This window comes from Stegostoma tigrinum, chromosome 6 (assembly GCF_030684315.1).
Source record: "Stegostoma tigrinum isolate sSteTig4 chromosome 6, sSteTig4.hap1, whole genome shotgun sequence".
NCBI lineage: Eukaryota > Metazoa > Chordata > Chondrichthyes > Orectolobiformes > Stegostomatidae > Stegostoma > Stegostoma tigrinum.
Window position 1 is genome coordinate 96,729,336 of NC_081359.1, and position 20,452 is coordinate 96,749,787.

The 20,452-nt window shown below is 43.8% G+C and overlaps 2 protein-coding genes across 2 annotated transcripts in view; both read right to left on the reverse strand.

Annotated features, from left to right (window-relative positions):
- Positions 1-10,452: 10,452 nt before the first annotated feature.
- On the reverse strand, positions 10,453-10,755 carry LOC132209795 (histone H2B 1.2-like). Its single transcript, XM_059646970.1, has one exon. The coding sequence runs from the start codon at positions 10,753-10,755 to the stop codon at positions 10,453-10,455; it is 303 nt and encodes a 100-aa protein (XP_059502953.1).
- A 5,422-nt stretch (positions 10,756-16,177) lies between these two features.
- The window catches only part of oca2 (oculocutaneous albinism II), a 468,272-nt gene continuing 463,997 nt past the window's right edge, over positions 16,178-20,452 (reverse strand). The window contains exon 24 of the mRNA XM_048532874.2: positions 16,178-16,773. Coding sequence (XP_048388831.2) covers positions 16,686-16,773 — 88 coding nt within the window. The 3' untranslated portion in view covers positions 16,178-16,685. The remainder of the gene's footprint in view (positions 16,774-20,452) is intronic.

The window sequence follows — 20,452 nt, forward strand, 5'->3', positions numbered from 1 at the left end:
TCCTGTACTGTGCTGTAATGTTCTATGTTCTATGTTCTATGTTCTATATTCTATGATGTGGCACAGACCAGCTTAAGGACATGTTTGACTTGCATATGAGCACAAAACAGGAAACAACAGATTACAAAGCAATGAACCTGAAGCAAGATTAAAAGAACAAATATGTGGAACAGGTTCTCTTCAATGTAACTCCTTTGTACAGAAACACAATAGCAGGAATAGTCCAGATGCAAGTTCCAAGGCAAAGCGATACAGATTTAATTTTAAATGTAAGATAGATAAACTTTTGCTTAGCAAAGATATATAAGGGATTTGGGCCAAAGACGAGTATATGGAGTTGGGCCACAGATCAGCCATGATCTCATTGAATTGTGGAACAGGCTCAAGAGGCTGAACAGCTTCCTCCTGTAAATATGTTTATGTGTTCCTAACAAAAAAAGGGGCAAAATAATGAGATAGAGGAACTATCTTGTTGTGTATGGATGTTGTTCAACAATGATGGCATAGGAGCGGTATGAGGATGATGAACATTCTGATATTTTGAAACGAGTCGTTTTGTACTGAAGTCTCCCTTGTCAAATGGGTCGCATCAAATCTCAGTTGATTCTTCATCGATGTTTGAGACATGAAGCCTCTTTCGGTATTCATGCTTTCATGTTCTAATTTTGTTCAAGCAAAGATTTTACATGCTTCCTTATTTATTTTAGTTATAAATTACATTATAAGTTGACAAACAGTGCGAAAGCCGACTCCTTTTTCTCATTTACCATCTTCCCTTGTACTGCCCTTTCCCATTTCCTGCAGAAAACAACAGGGCAATGTAGACAAGAGAATTATTTCCAAATAACTGGTAGGACATAGGCCACTTAGGCGTTTGTTCCTGTTAAAGGGGTTCACCTAGTCATTGCACCCTGCTAAGATAGAAGCAAGGATAGAAGCAATCACATTCATAGCCCAATACTTCTCTATCCTCACTAGATTTAGACTACTGATTGGAAAAAATTGCATTGAAGGCTTTGGGTGGAATCTTCCCTGTCCCCGAATGATGTAGTGTGGCAACATTATGGCTTTAAGAGGTATGCTTTGTCCTGGTTTTATTTGAATAGAGGTTTTAAGACAGAGATAATGAGCTGTCTATTGAAATCCCTTAAAGTAAACAGCTTATGAGGCCTTGGAGATGGTTTTAAGAGTTGGAATAATAAAAGCAGCCTGGTTGGGTGGGATCAAGTCAGACCAGGGTTTCTAATATTTCAGTAGCAATTGTTGCTGGGTCTTGAAGCTGGGTAGAAGCTGCAGTGCTTTTCTTCTTGTTTCTCTCTCTCTCAAAGATTTCTTTTGATGTCTCTCCTCCTGGAATGGTGAATTGTCTGGAAAACAATTTATTTTTCTGGATATGTTTAATGGATGTTACTACACTGGAACAGTTAATTAATAATAATGACTGTATCTATTGTTAAGCATTTTGTTAGAGTTACAGCTAAGTAAATTGTTTTCTTTATTCTTTCTTTTGCTGTATTTTATCTATCGTGTATGAATAAAGTGTGTTTGGCTCAAAGTCGAGTAGTTTGGCCAGTTGAAATGCATCTGGAATGCAATAATTTACACTTACCTTCAAAATAAGAAAACAGTAGGGCCTAGACTATCTTCCAAATATATTTTGAAGGGATTTGGTCTGGTCCATAACAATCAGCAAAGCTGAGAAAGCTGGAAGAAACAAGCATCAAGGTGCTCCTTGGCAATGAGAGCAAAATGCTAGAAAGCAGCAACAGACCTACGTGCATGAATTTGCAAGCGTTAATGTCCTTATAATTATGTCATCTCACCTGTTGATAAACATCTTCCTTTTCTCCCATCCTCTGGATATAAACTAGACAATAAAAATTCCAGAAGCCAGGGAAATAACCTGGTGACTACAGCTCTCTGCTTTCTCCTCTGGCCCTCCATCACTCATCAACATCTCAGGCTAATGACGGGGCATGTCCCTTAACCACCAGGATGAGCAGACCCCCATAGTGAAGCAGGGTTCCAAATATTCTTTGTCTGACATGCCCAGGCCAAAAAAAAAACAGTGGACCACCAGTGCTTGCCCAGGTGCGTGACTCTTTTTTAAAGATGGTGCTGGTGCCAGGAGTCCTGGTTGGCTCGGCAAGAGCCAGTACTTCTGTCCCTGGCAAGAGAGACATCATGCAAGTGGAACACCATGGAAGCATGGACCTTGAAGCGCGTTTGGGAAGATAGTGCAAGAATATTCATTTGGCCTCATGGAGAGAAGCCATACACGAAGCTCACCAGAATTGTTACTTTGCTGATTTTTAGTAAAATTCAAACCACCGTTTCACTCAAGCTATTGTATTATTTACCCCTTCATGAGCTATGGATGTCGCTGGTGTTTGTTACGCATTGAACTGAGCAGCTTTCCGTACAGGGCCTTTGCAGAGGGCCAGATATACTAACAGTGTATCAAATCTTCCCTGATCATAGAATCCCTATAGTGCAGAGAGAAGCCATCTTGCCCATTGAGTCTGCACTGACCCTCTGAAAAGCATCCCTCTCAGACCCAGTCCCTCTGATCCCTTAACCCCGCATTTACCATGGCTACCTCACCTAGCCTACTGACCAAGTACAAATTAACATGGTCAATCCAACTAACTTGATATATATTAACAGCCTGGATCTTGGCTTGTAGAGGACAATTTCAAAGTTTGCAAATGACACAAAATTTGGAAGAAATCCCAGGAGGGAAGTGAGAAATTCCAAAAGGAATGACCACAAGGGATTGTAGATTTAGGATAAGGCACAGCAAAGCTGAGGAGAAATTATTCCTCTCAAAGGGTCATGAATTTCACCCATCCCAGAATGCAGCAGGCATTTAGTAAATGTAAGGAGGGAACAGACAGGTTTTAATTAAACGAAGGGTTATGGAGAATAGTTGGGAAACTGGAGTTGAGGCCAAGATGAGATTGGCCACGATCATGTATTTCTTGAGATTAGATTCCCTACAGTGTGGAAACAGGCCCTTCAGCCCAACAAGTCCACACCGCCCCTTGAAGCATCCCACCCAGACCCGTCCCTCTATAACCCACACACCCCTGAACACTAAGGGCAATTTAGCATGGCCAATCCACCCAGCCTGCACACCTTTGGACTGTGGGAGGAAACCGGAGCACCCGTAGGAAACCCACGCAGACACGGGAAAAATGTGCAAACTCAACACGGGGCAGTCGCCCGAGGTTGGAATCGAACCCGGGTCCCTGGCGCTGTGAGGCTACAGTGCTAACCACTGAGCCCATGTCGCCCTATGTATGATGAAGGAACAGGCTTGAATTGCCCCCTACTGCTCCCAGTTCTTATCTTCTTATGCCCTTCAATACACAAGTTAATGGAGTGGATGGATAGGTGGCAAATGACTTTCAATACAGAAGTGTGAGGCGAAGCATTTTGGTAGGGAGAATATTGGAACGAAACGTAAAATTGCAGGTACAAATCTAGAGGGCATACAGGAGCAAAGGAAGCAGAGAAGACCGGGGTGTGTATGCGCATACACTATGGAAGGTAACAGGACAGTTAGAGCAGCAATAAATAAAGCATAATTATGAGGCTTATAACTCGAGAATTCTCGACTTTAGTGATCGAGGTACAGAGTACAAAAGCAGTGAGGTGGTGTTGAATTTGTTTAAGAGACCCATGGGTGTTTTGCTGGAGTACTTGCCATGGTTCTGAGCTGCAAAACCATTGGAAATCGTGTAGAAGTGATTTTCAAGTGTGGCTCTAGGGATGAGAAACTTCTGTGATGAGGATAGATTGAAGAAATTGGGATGGTTCTCTCAGGAGAAAAGAGGGCTGAGAGGAGGATTGATAGAGGCTTTCAAAATTACAAACAGGCTGAATAGAGTAGAAAGGGAGAAACCGATCCTGCTCATAGAACCAGCGACAACAAGAGGGCATGAATTTAATGTGATCTGCAGAAGAAGCAAATGAGGAAAAACATTTTCAATCAGCAAGTAGCGAGGTTACAGAAAGCATTGCCTGGTGAAGGCAATTTAATTAAGGTACTGAAGATCACATTGGATGATTATTTGGCTGAAATGACTGTGCAATGTAACATTTCTGAGATTCTCGGTTAATTCTCCAGTTTCCTCCGAAACTGCCCTCGCTTGTAGCTCTCTGTCAGCAATGTATCCTTCACTGTCTTGCTATGGATAATTATAGAATCCCTACAGTGCAGAAGCAGGCCGTTCAGCCCATTGAGTCGTCGCCAACCCTCTAAAGAGGATCCCAGCCACACCCACCCCATCCCTGTAACTCTGCATTTCCCATGGCTATTCCACCTAGCCTGCACACTGCTGGAGATTATGGGCAATTTAGCATGGCCAATCCGCCCTAACCTGCACATCTTCGGACTGTGGGACGAAGCCAGGGCACTCTACATGGACACTGGGAGAATGTGCAAACTACACACAGACAGTTGTTCAAGGCTGTAATCAAATCTAGGTTCCTGGTTCTGTGAGGCAGCGGTGCTAACCACTGAGCCACCGTGCCGTCCCTAAATATTGGTAGAATTTAGGCTCATTAAGGTGAGGATCATCAGGGCTGAGAAGTGAAATATGTTTCCATGATTTGAACCTAATAAAAAAGATTTCAGTGAGAAATATCACCACCAGATGCAGACTGAAGCTTTCCAAATTCTGCAGCAGCGCCAACTTCAGAAGAACACCCCCTACTGACACAATGCAAGCTCTTCCATTTTTCATACCAGAAATCCTCTGAGCTTCTCTGCTTGAGGTGGCCAATTAGTGCTGAATTACAGGTCATTTTGAGCCTTGGATGTTCTTGTGCTTGGAACTAGGTTGAGACAGTCAAACTCAGGTCATGCAGGATCGTCACAGCCATTAGATAAAACACAAATGCAACCAGCTCCAAGTTTTTGGCGAACAATATAGTCAAAAATCTCTTTATTTAATTTCAAAGCAGCTAGCTCCCACTGAAACAGCAGCTCCAATTATTGACATTCACAGAGATCACGCATTTATCAGGGCACAAGTATCGTTGCTTTTAATGCGGAACTGAACTTTAGTAAATCAGTAACCTTGAATTGACAGCAGCAAATTGGACTCAAGTCAATCCCACCTTCACCTTTGAAGCAAAATATTGTTTCAAGTCCCCATGCAGACTGGCTGCATTCTTTCTCATTGCGATCTTCAAAGAGTTATTTCCTCACCTCAACAATGTGAGTGGAATAATTTTGTTCCTTTAACATCACATTGGACAGTGTGAGGAAATAAGATGGAGAAGCTATAGTTTGCAGGTGAAATATTCAGGTCAATGAGGTTTAACCACAAAGGGACTTGGTGGGTTTTTTTTCATTCATAGCATTTATTGACCATCATGTAGGGCAGTTAAAAGAGAGCTAGATTGCTGTGGGTCTAGAATCACATGTAGTCCAGGCCAGATAAAAATGGCAGGTTCCTTCCCTGAAGGACAGTGGTGAACCAGATGGGTTTTTAATAACAATTTTTTCATGGTCATCATTAGGCTCCTAATTCCAAATTTTTATTTGAATTCAAAATCTACCACCTCGTATGCTAGGATCTATTCCCAGGCCCCCAGGACGTTACCTAAGTCTCTGGATTAATAGTTCAGCAATAATACCACTAGGCTATTTTGTTTCCTGAACCAGTCTGTGTTCACTTGCAAAATCCATGTTGGGATAGCAGACATGGCAGGGAGATACTACATCAACCTTTGGTAATACGTACCCATCATGCACTGTGTGCCTGAAAATCGGCTACTAGCAACTTAGTGTTCGATGGAGGCACCAGAGAGCAATTAACATTGATCAATGCTGCTGTTCGTGGGATCAGGGTCACCTCACGTACGCGGAGCAGTCAAGTCCCTCTTTGGGACACATGTCGGATTTCCCACTACTCCTTGCTATTGAATATTTGACTGACTATAGAAGGGTGATTGGCTCAGCCAGAACCCAATCACTGCAACGCTCAAATTCAACACTTTTCATAGTCTGTCATCCCTGCTGTAGCCAACAGATAAATTGTACCACTAACTAAACATCCGAGTAAAGCTTACAGCGCACATTAAGTTTATGTGTAGCATAATCGAACAAATCCATTTGATAAGATAGCATTCTGCTTGGACCTGAATACTGCTTGCTTTCTTGATCCCCTTGAAGAAGGCACACAATCCTTTACCACCAATCCCACTGTTCCTCAGTGTTTTAGCAGAAAGTTAGAGACTTAAAGAGCAAAGCTCAAAGAAAGCCCAATGGTAATAACAGACCTGATTATATTAGATAGTGTTTCCTCACAGAACACAGAATTCAAGATGTATTTGTTTAACCCATTGAATTCCACAATGAACTTCAGAAATCCTCAATGCTAGAAGACTAGAGCCACAATAACAATGCATATGCTGTTTGGGATGCACTTTTCTTATCCAAAGGGCCATAAATTATATGGATAATACCAGATCCAATTATTATCCACACTCTGGTGAGCTGGCATCTAAAATTTTGTTATTGTTTTCAGCTTTTTTGACAGCTTCTAGGATACCAGCAAGGATACCAGCAAGGACTGGCATATGTGTATCCCAATCCTGTTTCCAGTGTTGGCTATTTTAACATTGTTAACACTAAGTAAGGGAGACTGACTGGGATCGTCCAGTTTATGTTCAGTATTGCCGAGCAACATTTTGCCTGCCTGGAGTTGGGAAGCTGGTGGATAGTGGGGAGGTCAGCAGTCCTGGAAGGCCTGCATGGTCTCCATAGCTACATTGGAGATTCCTCCCCTAATACCCTCACCAAAAATCCACATCCCTTCTTAGAAAAAGACCACCACCACAACAATCACCAGAGTGGTGGGGCTTAGCTGAATTTTGTTTTATTTTCAATTAACTCCTTTAAAACAATAGTAGCAGAGATAGTGTCTTTCTACTGAAGCGCCCTCTAAGATACCTTTCTCAGCGGCTGACCTCTGGTCTCATCTCTCCAGCTTAGAGGTCTCACCTTTAACCAGGCATGGAACCTGTCTCCACACTGATTTTGGCCCTGATCCAATTTACAACTGATTTCCCCCAAGAGGTGGGTTCAGAAACTCAGATCAATATCATGTCCTGCATCCTGCCTCCAGAACAAACATTCAGACCATAGACTTTACTCATCCAGTGAAGGAACACTGGACTTAACCTGAGAGATCAAATCAATTATAGTTTTAGCGTCTTTAAGTATTTTCACTTGTTTTGAGCGTATAGGTTAGATGAACACTTAAATACAAAATGTGGAGAATTTATTTCTTCACTCAGAGGATTGTAAACCTTTGGAATTCTCCATCACAGAGAGCTATGGCTTTGAGTATATTTTGGGTAGAGATTGATAGTTTTCTGATTAGTGATGGCCTACAGGTTCACGGGGATAATGTAAGTAAAATGGCATGGAAGTGTTCAATCGGCCACGACCATATTGAATGGGAGGGCAGACTTAATGGGCTGAATGGTCATCTCCTGTTCCTATGTTCCTAAGTAAGTGTCAAATGCTTTGTTACACATTGTCAGCTTGATGTTGTTCCGGGTTGGCACTGTCTATTACATCACCTTGAAATGGCATGACGGGGGCTAAAGAGCCACATCAATGTGAGATTAGAGTGACGTGTAAGCCTGACGTGTTGGATGGCTTTCCTTCTCTAAGAGGATATTGTTTCACCAGTCAGGTTTTCGAAGACAGCTGCACTGGCCTGTATCCATCATACGCCAGCAAAGCTAGCTTGGCTACTTAAATTCCCTGAAAAATTGCACGTTAACCTAACATTTTGTTTCCCACAAGTTGTTAATTCTCCTTCGTCCTTTGATTATAATTTTTAAACAAATATTGTAGCAGCAAAAAAAAAGTTGTGGCATCTGTCATCCTAATTAGCACCAAAAATACACAATGGCCTAGATTTTTCAAGCGATGTTTGTCAGATCGCTGTTGTGTTTGTAAACTATCCCAACCCGACACTGAAGTGCATTCCCACTGCCATCTTCTGACCATGTTTTTCACAGAGTAGTGGCAGCACAGTGCCCATCGGGAATCTTCATCTGAGTGGAGTAGAGTCTGAAGACAAGACACGGCTTACTTTTTAACAGCTCCAGCTGGAGTGCAGTAAATTTAAATATCCACTTTAAATGTGTTGAATGAGTGAATGGAGCACATGAGCTCAGTAAGTGGGTAAGGAATGGGGTGTGTCGGGGACTTGGTTGGGAAATGATCAAGTTGGGTGGGTCGAGGGGTTGGGAAGAGTGTGTTGGTGGATAAATGGTTAAAGAATAGTTGGATGAGTGGCTAGTTGGGTCAAGGGGATAGACAGGTCAGAATAAAGGGCTAGTCAGTTTGGGATGAGCAGTGAGTGTGGTGGAGCAGAGCCGTAGAGTCATTGAGCTGTCCAGCATGGAAACAGACCCTTCAGTCCAACTCATCCATGCCAACCAGATATCCTAAATTAATGTCGTCCCATTTATCAGCATTTAGCCCATATCCCTCTAAATCTTTCTTTTTTCAAATACCCATCCAGATGCCTTCTAAATATCGTAATTGTACCAGCCTCTACAATTTCCTCAGGCAGTTCATTCTGGACACGTTCTACCTTCTGTGTGAAAATGTTGCCCCTTAGGTCCCTTTTAAATCTTTCTCCTCCCACCTTAAACACATGCCGTCTTGTTTTGGACTTCCCTATCCAGGGAAAAGGCTTTGGCTATTCATCCTGTCCATGCCCCTCTTGATTTTATAAACTTCTATAAGGTCACCCCACAGCCTTTGACGCTCTGGGGAAAATAGTCCCAGCCTATTCAGCCTCTCCCTGTAGCTCAAGCCCTACAATCCTGGTAATATCCGTCCTATGGCGGGGGGACCAGAATTACACGCTGTATTCCAAAAGTGGGCAAACCAATGTCTAAGTGATGTTTGGAAGGCAGTCAAAGGGTCTACTTAATTGAAAGGTCAACAACGAGCGGCAGAATTTTCAGGTGAATGGTAAACCTAAGAAAGTTTAGTGTCGATTTAAGGAAAGATTTTGTCACCCAGAAGGAGGTAGGAATCTGGAATACACAGCCTGTGAGGGTGGTTGAGGCAGGAAACCTCAGAATGTTTAAAAAATGTTTCGATGAACACACTAAACGTCAAGAAGCTAAGTGCTGGACAGAGATATTAGTGCAGAAGGTCAGTGCAGACTGATGGACAGAAGGGCCTCTTTGAATTCTTTGATTCTATGATTCTAAGTCCAGAAGTTGTAATTCTACATTGTCCTCCAGTTCTGTTTTTGAACAAAATATTGCAACATTCAAAATAATTGTGTTTTCTGTCATCCTAGTAACACGAGGTAGATGAGGGCTTAGTCTGACCAATGCTTGCTGGGTAAACACCCACCAACTCCAATTCAGAGACTGGGAAATTTACTGAATGATTCTGGGAGAAGGGAAATTTCTCATTGGAAGTTGAAGCTTCCTGGATTTCCCACATAGGCCAGTGCTTCAGAACCTTTTTCCAGCCCCAAAGTGCATCTTCGGTCACATGTGCTGTCTTCAAAGGTATGGAGACTGGAGATCTATCCACTGACTAAATTTAACTGCAATCATACTTTCATCAATGAGCAAAGAAGTTGGTTTAATCTAAAAGATAGGCATAAATTAAGCAGATACAGTCTCTGATTTTGATTTTTCTCATACCAGCTGGAAAAGCATTATTTCTTACATTGTACATTCTACTTGTAGGAGGCTGTAATAATGAATCTTCTGAAACCATATTAATACATTTTCTAGCTCGATCATGATGGAATGTTAGGATGTGACCTGAATTGGATAATCTATATTGAGGCCATACAGATACTGACACTGTTCTCATAATAAATCTGGGATGTCAATACAAATAACATTAGATCGGGTTGAGCTACTTTCTTCAGTTGCTGCAGTCATTGTGTTGTAGGTACATCCAAATGCTCCCAGGGAGGATGATTGTGGTCTATGAGCCAGAGGCAGTGAAAGACTCGAGTTCCAAGACAGGATGGTGTGTATCTTGGAGGGGGAGTTTGGAAGTGTTACCATCACCATATGTCAGCTGTCTTTGTCCTTCTAGGTTGCGGAGGTCAAAGGCTTGGCAGCTAGTTTTGAAGAAGCATTCGCTGATTGTTGCTGAATTATAGATGCCACTGTGCACCCAGGATGCTGTGGAGGAAAGGAATGTTCAAAGTGGCAAATGAAATGATAATCAAGTGTGCTGCTTAGCCTTAGTTGGAGTCAAGCTTCTTGGAGCTGTATTCTTGGCTTGTGACTTCTAGGCAGTGGACAGGGCTTTGAGGAATAAGGCGTTCATTACTAATCACATAATTCCCAGCCTCTAAGCTGTAGCCACAAAATATCTATGGCAGGTGCAGTTTAGTTTCTGATCGCTTCTTTCTCAGTACAATGTGTGTTTCACTTGGATCTGGGGGACTTGGTCACTGCCTTTATCCCCGCCGACTCAGTGTGCTTGGCAGCAGCAGGCACATGGCACTCTAGATCTCCCAGGAACTGAAGATGCTGCGCTTGTTGCAATGGGCCAAGCAGAAAGCCTCCCTGGAAAATATCATACGTGATAGAGCTCCTGACGCTCATGGCCTTAGAGGAGATGCCAGTTTCAGGGTGAATCTGCTTCATCACTCTGTAGAGGTGGATGCTACGACTTTCTTTCCTGGACTTTCTCCTTTCCTTGCGGCTTTTCATTGGTGCCTTTTTCATTTCTTTCTTAGCACCCACTTGGGCAACCTACTCTTCCTTTTCCTCAACCATGATAACAGTCATCTTCAGGCACAGACATTGCTGACGAATGGCAAACATTAGTTGTCGGTGGGGGGGTGGGGGGGGGGAATGCAGCGATGGTAATGCCATTGAAAGTCAAGGGGACTTAGTTTTTCCCTTAGTGGAGATATTTATTGCTTGGCACTTGTGTAGCATTAATATTATTTACCACTTATCAGCCCACGCCTGAATATTGTCTCAGTCTTGCTGGAAGCGGACTCCCTCAGTATCTGGCAAATTGTGAACGTGTGCAATCGGCAGCAAACATTCCCACTTCTGCTCTTAAGATGAAAGAGACGTCATGAACGAAATAGCAGAAGATATCTGAGTTAGAGAAGAGATAACAAGGGGTACAGCTGGATGAACATGGTGGCTCAGTGGTTAGCACTGCAGCCTCACCGCGTCAGGGACCCGGGTTCGATTTCATCCTCAGGTAACGGTCTGTGTGGAGTTTGCACATTCTCCCCGTGTCTGTGTTAGATTTCACCAGGTGCTCTGGTTTCCTCCCGCAGTCCAAAGATGTGCAGGCTAGGTGGTTCGGCCATGCTAGATTGCCTGTAGTGTTCAGTGGTGTGTGGATTGTAGGGGGATACGTCTGGGTGGGATGCTCCAAGGGGCAGTGTGGACTTGTTGGGCTGAAGGGCCTGTTTCCACACTGTAGGGAAGCTAATCTAAACAAAGCAGGCCAGGCAACATCAGATAAGCAGGGAAACTGGTGTTTCAGGCCTGGACCCTTCTCCAGAAATCGGGGAGGGGAAGGGGACTCGGAAATAAATAGCAAGGGTGGGAGGCGATGAAGGAAGGTAGATAAGTGAGCAGATAGGTGGAAAGAAGACAGAGAGGTCAAGGAGGCGGGGATGGAGCCAGTAAAGGTGAGCGTAGGTAAGGAGTTGGGATAGGGTTGGTCAGTAGAGGGAAGATGGACAGGTCAAGGAGGCGGGGATGGGGCCAGTAGGTAGGAAGTGGGGGTGGGGGTTGGTCAGTGAGGTGGGAGGAGCGGGTAGATGGGAGAAAAGGTGGACAAGTCAGGGAGGCGAGGATGAATTGGGCTAGTTTTGGAGTGAGGTCGGGGGTGGAGAGATTTTGAAGCTTGTGAAGTTCACATTGAGGCCATTGGGCTGCAGGGTTCCCAAGTGGAATTTGAGGTGCTGTTCCTGCAACCTTCGGGTGGCATCATTCTGGCACTGGAGGAGGCCTAGGATGGACATGTTGTCCAAGGAGTGGGAGGGGGAGTTGAAATGGTTTGTGACTGGGAGGTGCAGTCGTTTGTCACAAACTAAGTGTAGGTGTTCCACAAAGTGGTTTACAAGCCTCCGCTTGGTTTCCGCGATATAGAGAAGGCCACAATAGGAACAAGCGATACAGTTTACCACATTTGCAGATGTGCAGGCGAACATCTGTTTAATGTGGAAAGTTTTCTTGGGGCCTGGGATGGAGGTGAGGGGGGAGGTGTAGCACTTCTGGGGTTGCAGGGAAAAATGCCAGGGTTGGTGGGACTAGCAGGGAATGTGGAGTAGATGAGGGAGTTACAGAGAGACCGGTCCCTCTGGAAGGCAGATAAGGATGGGGAGGGGAAAATGTCCTTGGTAGTGGGGTCAGGTTGCAAGTGGCAGAAGTGGCAGAGGATGAAACCAACCCCACCCCCATTTCCTACCTACCAGCCTCATCCCAACCTACTTGACCTGCCTATCTTCCCTCAACTGACCAACCCTCATTCCAACTCCCAACCTACACTCACATTTACTGGCTCCATCCCTGCATCCTTGACCTGTCGTCTTCTCTCCACCTATCTGCTCCTTTATCCACCTTCCGTCATCACCTCCCCCCCTCTATTTATTTCAGAGTCCCCTTCCCCTTCCCCAGACCCAAAAGGTCAGCTTTCTTGCTCCTCTAATGCTGCCTGGCCTGCTGTGTTCATCCAGCTCTACACCTTGTTATCTCACATAAGTTCACATTGAGACCACTGGGCTGCAGGGTTCCCAAGTGGAATTTGAGGTGTTGTTCCTGCAATCTTCGGATGGCATCTTGCTAGCACTGGAGGAGGCCAAGGATGGACATGTCGTCCAAGGAGTGGGAGGAGGAGTTGAAATGGTTTGTGACTGGGAGGTCACCTTCAAATGTAGCCACTCTTGTAAGACAGAAAACATGATAGCCATTAGAACGCAGCAAGAAATACACTAATGATTGAAAGGGTGTGGAAATGCATTGAAAGAAGGAGCAATACACATGGTTTTTTTGGACCTATGACCATTATTCATAAGAGGTTGTGAATCAATATTAAACAGTATTGGAAAACAAGGTTGATGAAAATATATGTATGGTTTGGCCTAATCTGAAGGATTGTTATTTGAAATGAACATTCTTCAAATGGGACCAGAAATTAACAGATGCTTGTTCACATAAATGTAAGGATGACATGAAATTGACAGAAAAGAAACATACAATGTGCCAAGATTGTGTTTATTCCAGAGAACTTGGAAAGCTTCAAAAATCAATAAAAGGTTGACCCCAAGAAAGGTAGAAGATAAACTTTGAGGATAAACTTGCAAGTAATGTCAGAACAGACAGCAGGCGTTTCTAAAAGGAGAGGCCAACGTTCACTTAGGCCCTTCAGAGAACAAAGTTGAGGAAATAATAAGGGGAACTACGAAATTGCACAGGAGTTGAATAAATATTTTGCATCAATCTTCACACTAGAAGGCACAACTAGAATTCCACAAACATTCAACAGTCAAGGGGCAAAATGGGAGATTACAGTAACTTCACTAGTGTAAAGGCATTTAGGAAACTAATAAGGCTAAAGACCAATAAGTCCCCTGGACCAGAGGATACATCCTAGGATGTTAAAGGAAGTATCTACAATGGTGGTGGTTGTACTATTCCAAGAATCCTTAGATTCTGGAAAAATTCCAGAGGACTGGAAAATTACTAATGTAACATCTCGATTTAAAAAGGGAAAGAGACAAAAGAAATCACATGACTGTAAGGCACTTAGCTTAAAAACTGCTATTGGGAAAATATTCGAATCTATCATACATAATGGAAGAGCATTTTGAAATATATAATATGATCCAGCAGAGTAAACATAACTTCATGAAGGTGAAATTGTGACTGACAAATTAATAAGAATATTTTGCGGAATTAACAAGCAGAATGGACAAAGGGAAAGCAGAGGATGTAATGTATTTAGATTTCCAGATAGAATTTGATGTGGTTCAGTGGCTAGTACTGCTGCCTCAGTTGCAGGGGACCAGGTTTGATTCCATCCTTCCGTGAATGTCTGCACATTCTCCTTGTGGCTGTGTAGGTTTCCTCCAGCTGCTGTGGTTTCCTCCCACAGTCCAAAGATATGCAGTTTACTTGGGTTGGCCATGCTATACTGCCTATAGTATCCAGGAATATGTAGGCTAGATGTATTAGCCATGGGAAATACAAGGGAAAGCGTAGGGGTGTGGATCTGGGGAACAACTGCTTTCTGTTCACCCTGTCCATGCCCCTTATTATTCTTTAAAACTCAATCAGGTCCCTTTCTCAGCCTTCTCGGCTCTATAGAAAACAATCGGAACTTATCTAGCCCTTTTTCAATAGTGCAATCTTGGTAACATCCTAGCGAATGTCCTCTGCACCCATTCCAATGCAATTGATTGAGGGTAGATGCAGAAAAGTATGTTCCCTCTGGGAGAAGCTAGGACCAGAGGGCAGCATCTCAGAATAATGTATCACCCAATTAGGACAGAGATCTGGAAGAATTTCTTCTCTCAAAGGGTGGTGAATCTGTGGAATTTTTTATTGCAGAGGCATGTTGTGGTTGGGTCAAAATGTCTACTCAAGGCTGGAATAGACAGATTTTTAATTCGTAAGGAAATCAAGGGAAAAGGCATGAAAGTGGAACTGGGGGTTATCAGATCAGCCATGAATGGAGGGTCAGGCTCGCTGGGCTGAATAGCTTACTTTTGCTCCCACATCTTATGGTTTTATGTTTGAATTGGATTCCCAAAGAAGCACAACAAATTAAAAAATCAAATCAGCACTTGAATGGAAACAAAATATTAGTTATATAACTATAAGCAGCACAGATCGTATACTCTGTAAAATGTAGCAGTCCCTTGCTGTGTGTCTGGGAAAGAGATTTGTGACCTGCCAAGGGCAGCGAGGATTGAATACTGGTGAAATGTCTATTCCACAGACCGAGTCAGAAGATGCATTATATCATACCAGGAGAATTCATTTCAAATCGACAGCATATTCTAAACTGCCATTGTTCCGCTCTCTCAACCTCTCACTGTCAGTGTGTGCTCCTAGTACAGTAGCTTATTTCAAAACCCTTATTTATAAATAGTGTCAGTGAATTCATGCTTGCAAACTATAAGGCCTGCTGTCATAGTAACCAGTTGAAAGTCTTGGATGCTTTAGAAAAGTTAAAACATTGGTATTGTCGTGCTACTGATCAAAATTAGGCTCACTGTGCTGCCTTTCTCTCTCTCTCACACACACACAGACACACACACATTCACACTCTTTCTCTCACTCTCCCTCTCATTCCCTGTCAAACTCTCTCTTCCCGTTAAAGAGATTTCCCCTTGATCTAGCCTTCTCTGCAAAGTCTCATTTGAACATGTGGATTTAGGCTGTCTCTTTGTAGTTATGTCATTTTTTTCCGTTATGGTTTCCTATTTCTTTCTTTTGTTTTAGAATCACAGAATCCCTATAGTGTGGAAATAGGCCAAATGGCCCAACAAGTCCACACTACTCCTCCAAAGAGCATCCCACCCAGACCCATCCCCCTTTCCTGTAGCCCTGCATTTCCCGTGGCCAATCTACTTAACCTGCACATCTTTGGACTATTGGGAGGAAACCGGAAAACCCAGCAGAAAGCCAAGTAGATACTGGGAGAATGTGCAAACTCCACACAGACTCCAAGGGTGGAATCGAACCCGGGTCCCTGGCGCTGTGAGGCAGCAGTGCTAACCAGTGACTCACCGTGCTGCCTTTCTCTCTTTCTCTCTCTCTCTCTCTCACACACACACACTCACACACACACTCACTCACTCTCTCTCTCTCTCCCTCTCTTTCTCTTGCTCTCCTTACTCTCTCTTGCTCTCTCTCTCATTCTCTGTCTTGCTCTCTCTTTCACTGTCCTCTCTCTACCCCTCTCTCTCACCTCCTCCTCCTCTATATCTGTCCCTTTTCTCCATGGGGGGAGCACAATAGTGAACATCAGCTTACTGTCCTGCCAAAGAAACACAGCAGAGCCCCAAAGCATTTTCACACTTGCCTTCCATTTACGTTCAACGAGCAATCCAATGACCCTAAACTAACAAAGGGCTGTACAAAAACAGATTGTTGACAACTTGTTTATGACTTTGTTTGCTAGAACAGGTTTTATTTAAAATTTCAAAACACATTATTTTGTTATAACCTGTATATATTTGTCATATCGACATAAACTTCAGTTGCTTCATTTTAGTGGTAAATAAACATTAGAAATACTCAAGGTAGTTGTTCACTGCAAAGAGAAAGAACTAGTAGCATTTGCAGATTTTGAACAAATTACAATGTGTAAATTTTAATGACATTTAAGTTTGCCTCTGCTTAAGCAATGTTAGCAGTACATGATGTTTTGCCATGAAGATTATTCCCTTGTTGTTGGTTTTATGTTACATTTCATACTCTCGATTGCTACAGTCTATAGACAAGGTTGCAGGGCAGAGTTGGAAAATGGTCTCAAAAATACCCGTCAATAGCTTAAATCTGTGAATTGAACTGTTGGTTCATTTTGCAGTGTTGCTCAATGTCGCTTGATTCATAAGGTGTTGAAAGTAAGCATCATCCTCCAAGGACAGTGCTCCCTTTGTTCTTTTGAAGTCAGTTCACGAGTTCCATCCCAGTACAACATGAACAACGAGGAGGTAGCACATCCCAATAGTTGTGGAAACAAGCATCATCGGAAAGCCGAGTCTGAAAGGAAATTAAGGACAGCTAAACAGTTAATGACAAGACATGTGAAAATTTAGTGCAATACGGGGCACATCTAGATGACGACTTGTTCAACAAGTAAGCCACACTTGTATGGACACAAGTACCTGAATGCCTATTGTATTTTGGGAACCAGGAATACAATAAATCTGGATGAATAGCAGGAGATAAGAAAGCTGCCTGGAGACAAAAGTAATTAGATCAACTGCAGAAATGAAACATTTCCCTACAGTAGTAATGGAAATAAAAATTGTTGTGCATATATAATGTGACCAATGTCCATGAAGCTTGTTTCAGATCCAAAGGATAAGTTGACATTTTATGTTTTTACACATATTATTTCCATTTTTAAAGGTAATGATGAATATTTGTCAAAAATAAGAGGAAAGCATATGTCAGGTATAGACAGCAGAGATCAAATGAATTTCTTGAAGAGAATAAAGGAGTAGGAGTATATTTAAGAAGGAAATCAAGAGGGCAAAACAGGGACATGAAATAGCTTTAGCAAATAAAGTTAAGGAGAATCCAAAGGGATTCTACAAATACATTAAGGAAAAATGGGTAACTAATGAGAGAATAGGGCCCCTTAAACATCAATTGGGTAGGTGATGGCCGAGTGGTATTATCACGACACTATTAATCCAGCTAATGCCCTGAGGAACCTGGGTTCGAATCCTAGCAGGGCAGATGGAATTTGAATTCAATAAAAAGTGGTCTGGAACTAAGGATCTAATAATGACTGTGAATCCATTGCCGATTGTCAGGAAAATTCCATCTGGTTCACTAATGCACTTTAGGGAAGGAAACTGCCATCCTCAATTTAACATTTGACTCCAGAAACAGAGCAATGTGTTTGACTCGCAATTACCCCCTAAAATGGCCTAGCAAGCCACTCTGTTGTACCAATCGCTAAAAAGACTCAAAGAAACGAAACCGGACGGATCACCTGGCATTGAGCCAGGCACCAAAAAAGACAACGGCAGAAACAGCTCTGTCAATCCTGCAAAGTCCCCCTCACTAACATCTGGGAGCTAGTTCCAAAATTGGGAAAGCTGTCTTACAGACTAGTCAAGCAACAGCCTGGCACTGTCATACTCACAGAATCACACCTGACAGACAACGTCCCAGACTCCACCATCGCCATTCCTGGATATGTACTGTTCCACCAACAGGACAGACCCAGTAGAGGTGGTGGCACCATGGAATACAGTCAGGAGGGAGTTGCTCTGGAGTCTCAATTTTGATTCTGGGCCATCTGTAGTATCATGGCTTCAGGTTAAACATTGGGCAAGGAAACCTACTGCTAATTACCACGTACCATCCTCCCTCAGCTAATGAATCAGTACTTCTCCACATTGAACAACACTTGGAGGAAGCACTGAGGGTGGGAAGGGCACAAAATATACTCTGCTTGGGGGATTTCAATGCCCACCACTAAGCGTGGCTTGGCAGCAGTACTGCTGATCGAGCTGGCCAGGTTCTAAAGGATATAGCTACTAAACTGGGTCTGTGGCAGATGGCGAGGGAATCACCAAAAGGTGAAAACATACTTGACCTCATCTTTACTAATCTGCCAACTGCAGTTGCATCTGTACATGACAGTATCGGTAAGAGTGACCATCATCTTCACAATGACAATAATTCCATTGTGCTGCTGTGTGGCACTATCAGCATGCTAAATGGGACAGAATTCAGACAGATCTAGCAACTCAACACTGGGCATCCATGAGGATCTGTGATAATGGGAACTGCAGATGCTGTAGAATCCAAGATAACAAAGTGTGGAGCTGGATGAACGCAGCAGGCCAAGTAGCATCTCAGGAGCACAAAAGCTGAAGTTTCGGGCTCTCTGATGAAGGGTCTAGGCCCGAAACGTCAGCTTTTGTGCTCATGAGATGCTGCTTGGCCAGCTGTGTTCATCCAGCTCCACACTTTGTTATCATGAGGATCTGTGGGCCATCAACAGCAGCGAAATTGTACTCCAGCACAATCTGTAACCTCATGGCCTAGCATGTCCCCACTCAACAATTACCATCAAGTCAGGATGGCGTGCCAGGAGCAGCATCAGGCATGCCTGAAGATAAGGTGTCAACCTGGTGAAGCCACCAAACAGGACTACTTGCACACCAAACAGCAAATGCAGCAAGTGATAGTCAGAGCTAAGCGATCCCACACGGATCAGATCTAAGCTCTCCAGTCCTGCCACATCCAGTTGTGAATGGTGGTGGACAATTAAACAATTCACAGGAGGAGGAAGCTCCACAAATATCCCCATCCTCAATGATGGAAGAGGCCAGCACATCAGTGCAAAAGATAAGGCTGAAGCTTTCGCAGCAATCTTCAGCCAGAAGTGCCCAGTGGATGATACACCTCAGTCTCCTCCAGTGGTCTGCAACATTACAAATACCAGTCTTCAGCCAATTCGATTCACTCCGCATTACATCAAGAAACAGTTGGAGACACTGGATACTGCAAAGGCTTTGGGCCCTGACAACATTCCGGCAATAGTACTGAAAACTTGAATTCCAGAACATGCTGCTCCCCTAGCCAAGCAGTTCCAGTACAGTGGCAACACTGGTGTCTACCCAGCAATGTAGAAAATTGCCTAAGTACATCCTATATACACAAAGCAGGAAAAAACCAAACCGGCCAATTACTGCCCCATCAGTCTACTCTCGATCATCAATAAAGTGATGGAAGGTGTCAGCAACAGTGCTATCAAGCAGCACCTGCTCAGAAATAACCTGCTCAGTTTGGGTTCTGCCAGGGCGATTCAGCTCCTGACCTCATTACAGCCTTGGTACAAATGTGGACAAAAGAGGTGAATTCCAGAGGTGAGGTGAGAATGACAGCCTTTGACATCAAGGCTACATTTGAACAAATGTAGCATCAAGGAGCCCGAGTAAACTGGAATCAATGGGTTAAAATAGTATCAGAGATAATGGGAACTGCAGATGCTGGAGAATTCCGAGATAATAAAATGTGAGGCTGGATGAACACAGCAGGCCAAGCAGCATCTCAGGAGCACAAAAGCTGACGTTTCGGGCCTAGACCCTTCATCAGAGAGGGGGATGGGGAGAGGGAACTGGAATAAATAGGGAGAGAGGGGGAGGCGGACCGAAGATGGAGAGTAAAGAAGATAGGTGGAGGGAGTGTAGGTGGGGAGGTAGGGAGGGGATAGGTCAGTCCAGGGAAGACGGACAGGTCAAGGAGGTGGGATGAGTTTAGTAGGTAGATGGGAGTGCGGCTTGGGGTGGGAGGAAGGGATGGGTGAGAGGAAGAACAGGTTAGGGAGGCAGAGACAGGTTGGACTGGTTTTGGGATGCAGTGGGTGGGAGGGAAGAGCTGGGCTGGTTGTGTGGTGCAGTGGGGGGAGGAGACGAACTGGGCTGGTTTAGGGATGCAGTAGGGGAAGGGGAGATTTTGAAACTGGTGAAGTCCACATTGATACCATTAGGCTGCAGGGTTCCGAGGCGGAATATGAGTTGCTGTTCCTGCAACCTTCGGGTGACATCATTGTGGCACTGCAGGAGGCCCATGATGGACATGTCATCAAGAGAATGGGAGGGGGAGTGGAAATGGTTTGCGACTGGGAGGTGCAGTTGTTTGTTGCGAACTGAGCGGAGGTGTTCTGCAAAGCGGTCTCCAAGCCTCCGCTTGG